The following is an 8,461-nucleotide window of genomic DNA, read 5'->3' as shown; positions in this document are numbered from 1 at the left end:
AAAAAAAAAAAAAAATCAAACGACTACTTCCTCATTCCTAGTACAAAAAAAAAAAAAAAAAAAAAAAAAAAAAAAAAATGAATTAAAGACTAAAATCCAGGGCCTGAAATCATAAAATTCTAGAAGAAAACATAAGCAGTATGCTCACTGACATCTGTCTTGGCAATATTTTGGGGGATATGTCTTCTCAGACAAGGGAAACAAAAGGAAAAATAAATGTACACATCAAAGCTTTTGCACAGTGAAAGAATCTATCAACAAAACAAAAAGGCCACCTACTTAATGGGAGAAGATATTTGCAAATGATACATCCAAAAAGGAGTTAATATCCAAAATATAAAAAGAATTCACCAGCTCAACATCAAAAAACCAAACAATCTGATTAAAAAATGAGCAGAGTACCTGAATAGATAATTTTCCAAAGAAGACATACAGATGCCCAACAGACACGTGAAAAGATGCTCAACATCACTCATCATCAGGGAAATGCAAATCAAAACCACAAAATGAGATATCATCTCAGGCTTGTCAGAACGGCTGTCATCAAAAGTCTGCAAATATCAATTGTTGGTAAGGATGTAGAGAAAAGGGAACCCGCATACACTGTTGGTGGGAATGTAAAATGATAGAGCCTTTATGGAAAACAGTATGGAATTTGCTTTATTAAACTAAACTAAAAATGTGTGTGTGGGTGTGTGCTCCATTGTGTCCAACTGTCTGCAGTCCAATGGACTGTAGCCCACCAGGCTCCTCTGTCCATGGACTTTTCCAGAAAAGAGTACTGGAGTGGGTTGCCATTTCCTATCCCACAGGATCTTCCTGACCCAGGGATCAAACTCATGTCTCTTGTGTCTTCTATGTGGGCAGGCAGATTCATCCACTTTTGTGACATACTCCATGTGTTCACGTCCGTGTGTGATCCCATCCCCTACATTGTGGGCGCAACCTAGTGACTCATCCTAACAGAACACAGCAAGAATGATGGGGAGTTACTTCTATGATTAGGTTACAAAGGACTGTCTCTCATGCTAGCCTTGATGGAGCAGGCCACCTGGCAAGGGACTGAGGACCTTAGACCATCTGCCCAGGAAGAACTAAGTCCAGCCAACAATGATGAGTTTGGAAACAGACCCTACCCACTTGAACGACGGTCAGCCTCTGCTGACAACTTATTCTCAGCCTGTGAAAGACCCTTAGGTGGAGGATCCAGCTAAGCAATGCTCAGATTTCTGACTCACAAAACTGTAAGGAAACAAATGTGTCATTTTAAGATGCTGAATTTTGGAATATGTAGACCCAGGTTCAATCCCTGGGTGGAGAACATCCCCAGGAGAAGGGAATGGCAACCCACTCCAGTATTCTTGCCTGGAGAATTCCATGGGCAGAGGAGCCTGGCGGGCTATAGTTCATGGGGTTTTAAAGAGTCAGACATGACTGAGTGACTAATAGGTTATCTGATACTAGATAACTAACATACTCTTCTTTCCTGTATATCTATATCCTAGTGTTAATAGCTCTTAAGAAAATACTTACTAACCAGTTTGTACACAGTTGATGAGACCGATCTGATTTCTATCTTTATTACCTTTTGGATTTACATTAGCCACATTTTAGAAACAGCATTCATTCAAAACACGCCAGGAAAGTGATCTAGTGCTGGAAAGAGTCTTGCAGAACATCTGGAAATTTTTCCCACAAAAAAATGTAAGGGAACTATGCTCATGGAAATCCAGTATTTGTGAATTCCACATTTATAAGATAAAACTGTTTTAAACTCACCTCCGCTCCTTGAGGAATGAGCCAAAATCCTGGTCCACAGTAGCCCAGCAGCTCTGCCCAGCAGCCCCATTGTGGTAGGGGCTCAGGGAATCTGCCCTGCCAACTCCTTGCTGTGGCCTGCGGTTGCTGGTGTTGAGTTCCACCAGCCCTGAGCCTCCCAGGCCAGCACTCGTGGGAGCAGATGTCTGATGTAGCTCCATCTCCAGCCTGCCAGAGGCCAGCCTGCCATCTTTGTTCTCTAGGTGCATGTTTCTGTTGCAACTCTTCTCACTGGGGTCAAACAGAAAGAAACTGCTGTTGATAAAAAGCAAACTGGGAATATCATTTGCACCTTGAGGAATTTATACTACTGAATGGTATAGTAAAAAGACCTCTTATAACAAGGACTTTATCATGTTTCAGCATTCTAATATCTAATATTATATTCCAATGTATGCTCATCTCCAAGGATGAATATTTTCGCATATTTCACACTAGCAGTGACCTAACTATTCAACAACAGAGTATTAATTAGGGTAAATTATGATACTTTCAGAGAAGGCAATGGCAACCCACTCCAGTACTCTTGCCTGGCAAATTCCATGGACAGAGGAGCCTGGTAGGCTGCAGTCCATGGGGTTGCTAAGAGTCAGACACGACTGAGCAACTTCACTTTCACTTTTCACTTTCATGCATTGGAGGAGGAAATGGCAACCCACTCCAGTGTTCTTGCCTGGAGAATCCCATGGACAGAGGAGCCTGGAGGGCTGCCGTCTATGGGGTCGCACAGAGTTGGACATGACTGAAGCGACTTGGCAGCAGCAGCAGCAGTGATACTTTCACAGTATAAAACACTATTCAAAAATAAACATCCTCTAAAGATGTTGATCATGGGAAATGTTTAAAATGTGGTAAACACCACTGGTATAATGGGATATATCTCTTGGAATAAATATGTTGCAGAGAGGAGGCCAATTCTTACTCCACACTGGAAATTTCCTTTGACTTGCTTTTCATTGCTTTTGTTATTATAATCATACATAATGGCTTGCCTCAAAGAACCCTGCCTGACTGTAAACTAAAGTGCCTTTGTTCGGCTCATGAGAGACGATCTGTCCCTGCCCACCTGTGAATAGGAGATTAACACACCCCTTCCTCTCCCCTAGAGATGTTTTGCAAGATTGAATACCCTTTCATTTTACTCCCTCACTGCCTTTCCCTCTTTATTCTGCCTTTCAACTTTATTTCCTCATTGCTTCTTTCTCTCTGACTCTACAAAAGAACCCAACAAGTTGGTTATTTTGAGGCACGAGCCTGCCATCTTCCCAGTCAGCTGGCTCCCTGAATAAAGTGTCTTCCTTGTCTTAACATCTTGCTTGTATTTATTGGCCCATCATGAGGCAAGTTTTGCCAAGTCCAAGCTTGGTAAAACCTAGAATATACATAGAACAGAAGACCAGAAGGTCATAGCCTCCAAAGTATGGCTACTTCTGTGTGATAGAGATACAGATGATTAGGGCTTTCTTGTCTTTATCTAGGATGTGACTTTAACAATTTTGCATCTAGCAAATTAATACTCTTGCAGTAAGAAAACAATAATGAAGTAGGAGATAGAAGGTCTCCAGATTAGAAATTTATAGCCAGCCTTCTGCTTGCATTCTTGAGATAAGAGATAGGTGGGCTTCAGTTGAGGTATTTACAATTAGCCAGCCTCCTCTTTGCATTTCTTGAGATAAGAGATAGATAGTCTCCAGTTGCAGAAGTTACAGCCAGCAGAAGAAACAAGGTAAATAGCCAATCTTTGTCTCTTACCTCTAGGGAATAATCACGGCAAGGACAAAGAAAGGAAACAACCCTGTCTGATAAGGGAGACACTACACAGACACTACCCTGGAGAAGGAAATGGCAACCCACTCCAGTATTCTTGCCTGGAGAATCCCATGGACGGAGGAGCCTGGAGGGCTACAGTCCACGGGGTCCCAAAGAGTCGGACACGACTGAGCGACTTCACTCACACATGTAAAAGGCTCCTTGGAGTCAAAAGTCAGAGGATTAATTCCAGGCCATAATGAGTCTTGCTCCTCCCAGAAGCCTTCACTTCAAGATCCATCTTGGCTAGGGTGTGCATGCGCACCCCAGGGGAGAGTCCTTCAACAAATTAACCAAGGGGAACAAAGCAAGGTGATTGGCCTGAGCAAAGACAAAGACCCAGAGAACTGCCTGTTTATAAAGGATTCAAATTTCCCAAAGGTGTGACTCTCTTGAGTTTGCCCATGCACATTTCCTCATGTACTTTTCTCTTCAATAAACTTTTTACTTTACTCTTTATCTTCTGCCTCCTCACCTGAATTAATTCTTGACTGGGCAGGCAAGACTAGGGATCTTAGCCCTAACTGCTGGCTCCTGTGGTCCAGTGGTAAGGACTCCCAGACTAGGAAACTAAGACCCTGCTTCCAGCTACCACTTGCTGCTGCTTGCTGCAAGCTGCTGCTTAGTCCTACACACATCTGGAATCAATAATACCTACTATAAAAATGAGAAAAATCACTATACTTGCAAGGTTATGGTGTCTTACTTTGGGGATTATGTTTTAACCTTTTATCAATCTACTTGCTTATATAATAGTTGGCAGCGTCCCACAACCCCACAATTACCTGTGGTTGGCAGCAGAATGGTTTGCTATCAAAGGTTGCTCTTGTCAACTACAAATTGGCACTTGCCTGTCAACTACAAATTGGCACTTGCTGAGAACATTTGCCAGCAACTGAACAAGGCATTTGTCATCTGCCTCTGCAGAGATCGAACCCTGTGCTGCTATAGCTGTTGACCTTCAACACCCCCTGAGAGAGTTCAGGGTGGAGTGAGGCACTCTGTGTTCCAGGGGATCTGGTGGAACAGGTATTTAGACAATTAGGTATTTCCAGGAACTGATTTCATGATCCCAATCTTTGTATCTCTTCATAGCTAGAAAATCACCAAATCCCTTCATGGGGAACATCAGCTCCTCGTCGATAGGGCCCACATGGGGTCTCATTGGTAAGATGGCTTGTTGTGTAGACCTTGAAAAGAATAAATCACAGTGATCTGTGAGACTGACCAAATTGCCCAAAAGGCATGCTGTTATCTCACTGGCTCCTATCTTCTCAAAGCTGCAAGACCACCAGATTCCAGACCTCCGGCTACATGACCATCCCTTCAGAGAATTTTTCATTGGTGGGGTATTAAGGACTCTGTCAAAAGGGAGAACACTGGTTCTCTTTAAGGGCCAGTCACCTGCTCTTTTCTGTCTAATAAACTTCCCTTTCCTTGCCTGACTGCCCAGCTCGCTTGCTCTCTTTACTGCACACTCATCTTATACTCGGGACTAGCAGAAACCTTTTGTAAAGTAAGCACTTGGTGGTGGTGGTGGTTTAGTTACTAAGTCATGTCCAACTCTTGCAACTCCGTGAGTAGCCTGCCAGGCTCCTCTGTCCATGGGATTCTCCAGGCAAGAATACTAGAGTGGGTCACCATTTCCTTCTCTAATAAATGGAGCTTAATGGCATCGACCTCACTGGGCCATAAAGGGGCTCAAGACAAAGACTCCTAAAGTTCTGGTACCCAGGCAGTTTTCTATGCAGAGTAAGTTCACTGTGAGCAATGACCAGGAACACTCCTGGGGGCCTGCAGGGTTCCCTGAGGGAAAGGAGCAGAGTGCCCACCTCCCTAGTCTGACAGAGGGCCAGAAAACACTGGCACACATGCTCCCCTCGAGGAAGTGAACTCTCCCTTCACCAAAATCATATATATTGACCTTCCCTGACTGCCTCTTTGGAGCAGTGTCTCAGAGCTCTCTGAGTTGCTGTCTCCCAGGCTGTAGTTCTCCTTCTGCTCTAAATAAAACTTAACGTGCAGCTTTCAAATTATGCATATTTTTAATTGACACTTTGAAGCCAAAATCACTGTGAGCTACTGTTGAGTCGGATTTGAAGCACTGGGAAGCAATGTACACACCTGTCGGTGGAATGAGAGCAATTCATGGGTCCACCACTCCTTGTCACTCAATTCACAGAGGCTTGCAATGCCCTATGATCACAAATTCTGGAGGACCCAGGATGTGTGGCAGTTCCAAGCAAGTATAAAGTAAGTGTATTTTGTCTAAAACTGAGTAAGTGGAGTGATGACAACCCAAGGGTCCATACATTCTGGTGGAACAAAAATTTACAAGTCCAGAAAGGCAACAACTTTTGAAGAAACCCAAATGACCATGGAAGTTTTAGTATTTTCTTATTGCTATGATTTCCCTGCTTTCACCCAACACTTACATTGAAAAGATGACTTACTCATCAGTAAGCAGAAGGCAGAGTGTTGATAGAATGTACTTGTATCAAAAGGCAAAATAAAAATATTAGAGGAGTTAGTTTGACACAATGTTTCCTTGTCTGGTAAAAACAAACTCCATATGCACATTTAAGTCAGGAAACACAAATTATGCAACTTCTGTGATTCCATCTACAAGTTAAATACTCTCACATTTGTATTTTAAACCGATGCTGTACAAGATGAACAATAAAATTCATGCTAATAATTTACAATTTTAATTTTTCTTTAGACTCATAATACCAAATAGCAATTTAAAACACCATGACAAGTTGACAGACTATGGAAGAAAAGAAAAATCTTTATATTTTAATACTATTAATGGCATTTTTTCCCATTTTTTGAACAAGGGGCCCACATTTCATCACGCACTGGGTCTCACTCTCTCCCCTTCAGAGAATTATCCTCTTAGCTCTCCACTGCCTTCTTCTTTCCTCCCTAAAGTACTCCAGGTGCCATTGCAATACAGCATCCACCCTTATCTCATGGCTACTGTCTTCCTGGCATGTCCCTTCATTTTTTGAAGATCTGAGACCTAGCTGTGATCACTGTCTCTCATTCTCTCTTCCACCACTTCCCCTCCATGACTACACTTGCTGCTATTTTTTGGAGTAACCATCCACTTCCTGGACTCTCAGCTACTTGAGTGCCTCACCAGCAGGAAGCTTACCTGCTCCCACATCAGCCAACATCACCACGTTCTCACTCCCCTTTCCCAACTGAGATTTTGTGGTCCAGCCAACACCCTCCTTTTACTTGCTTTCTCTTGTATTCTGTCAAGCTCACCTGTTATATGAGTTTTCTATTACTGCCTAATAAATTACCACAATAATAGTAGCTTAAAGCAACACACATTTATAATCTTAGCATCTCAGTGAGTCAGGGGCAAGGCTTAGTTCAATCTTCTGCTTTGGAACTCAAGAGTCATTCAGTTGGGAATCAGCTTCCAAGATCACTCAGTGTTGGCAGAATTCACTTCCTGGTAGCTGTAAGACTGAGGACCTAGCTTCTTGCTGGCTATCGACTGGAGGCCACACTTACTTCCCACAGGCCTCCTACAGCCATGGAGTAACAGCCCATCCATCACCTCTGCCATATTCCACTGCTTGGAATCCAGTTACAGGTCCCACACTCACTCAAGGGCAAGGGGTCATCACACAAGAGTGTGAACACCAGGCAGTGGGGATCATGGAGGTCATCCCAGAGTCTATCTGCCACCCATGGCAAGACCTCAAACTTGGCTCATCCACCCTGAGCCACCAGTTAAATGGCTGAATGTGGCCATAGAGAACCCTGGGTCCTGCTGTTGGTCTCATCTGACCTCCACATGCAGGATTCTCAATGGGCTCAGCAATTCCCAGCAATCCTAGTGCATCTCCCAAGGCAATTTTCACTGCTGTTCTCCTCTATCTCCTTCTTTAAACCCATATATACCTTCCTGTCTCTCTAGTCTCAGCCACTGATTTTGCCTCATCCTTTCCTCACTGAGGGAGTCAGCCAGGATCCAGTAAGGAAAGCTGTTCTGTGTACATAAACACAGAAGTTGCTTACATAGGAAGTGGACATGCTGAAAAGCTAACCAGAGGCCAGAGATTAGCACCAGCAGGAGACCTCCACCACCATGGCTGAGAGACAGAGGGAGAAGATGAATGCAGGGACCATGGAGGGGTGCTTTCTGGTAGGAGCTGGAGCCCCAGAAGAGATGCCTCCTAAAGCAGGGTGGCACAAAGCAAAGTATTGGCCTCTCCCTTCCTCCCTTCCCCAATCCCCCAGTAGACTCTCCTATAGGCCAAATTCAGCAGAAAGTTGCTGACCACAGAGCCTGAGCCAGAGCCAGACACTGAGATTCAGAGAAGAACACAGCAAGGGCAAGGAATGTCTCCAAGAGAAAAAAGTTCCACACTGACAAAATGAAGCAATTAAAATAAAGTACCCAGCCTTCCAAGGACATGCCTGCCTGCCGCCCTACCAGGTACACTAGAGACCTCCCACTCTCACCTGCTTCAATTGCTTTGTTACATTTCTATTCCTTGTCTCCTGAATCATTCAGGCCAGGATGTAAACATAGTGTCTACACTAAAAAATTACATCTGAGGATTTGTGCTTCCAGGAACACAGAGTGGAACTATTTTTCCCTCTTCTTCCTATGAAGTATAAAGAAAAATCTGACATTTTATATAAAACAACTTGCTAAGAAGTTTTCTTATTTCAGTAAGAAAACTCTGAAAGGTGGGCAGAAGAAGGCAAACAAGTTAGTTAGGGACCCAAGAAATGACACAGCAGTGAGACTGTGTCCTTGGATTTTAATCATGTCTCATATATCCCAAGCAAGGTGCTGAAGAAG

At 43.5% G+C, this 8,461-nt stretch overlaps 1 protein-coding gene across 1 annotated transcript in view; it reads right to left on the bottom strand.

The window, feature by feature from the left end:
- Nucleotides 1–8,461, bottom strand: part of OCA2 (oculocutaneous albinism II) — a 285,385-nt gene that overhangs the window by 251,402 nt on the left and 25,522 nt on the right. Inside the window, exon 2 of the mRNA XM_010852989.1 lies at nt 1,780–2,049. Coding sequence (XP_010851291.1) covers nt 1,780–2,027 — 248 coding nt within the window. The 5' untranslated portion in view covers nt 2,028–2,049. The remainder of the gene's footprint in view (nt 1–1,779; nt 2,050–8,461) is intronic.

The sequence above is a fragment of the Bison bison genome, unplaced genomic scaffold, assembly GCF_000754665.1.
Source record: "Bison bison bison isolate TAMUID 2011002044 unplaced genomic scaffold, Bison_UMD1.0 scf7180017864320, whole genome shotgun sequence".
NCBI classification, from domain to species: domain Eukaryota; kingdom Metazoa; phylum Chordata; class Mammalia; order Artiodactyla; family Bovidae; genus Bison; species Bison bison.
Note: the sequence above shows the minus strand (reverse complement) of the source record. Positions and strands in the feature narration are given on the sequence as shown.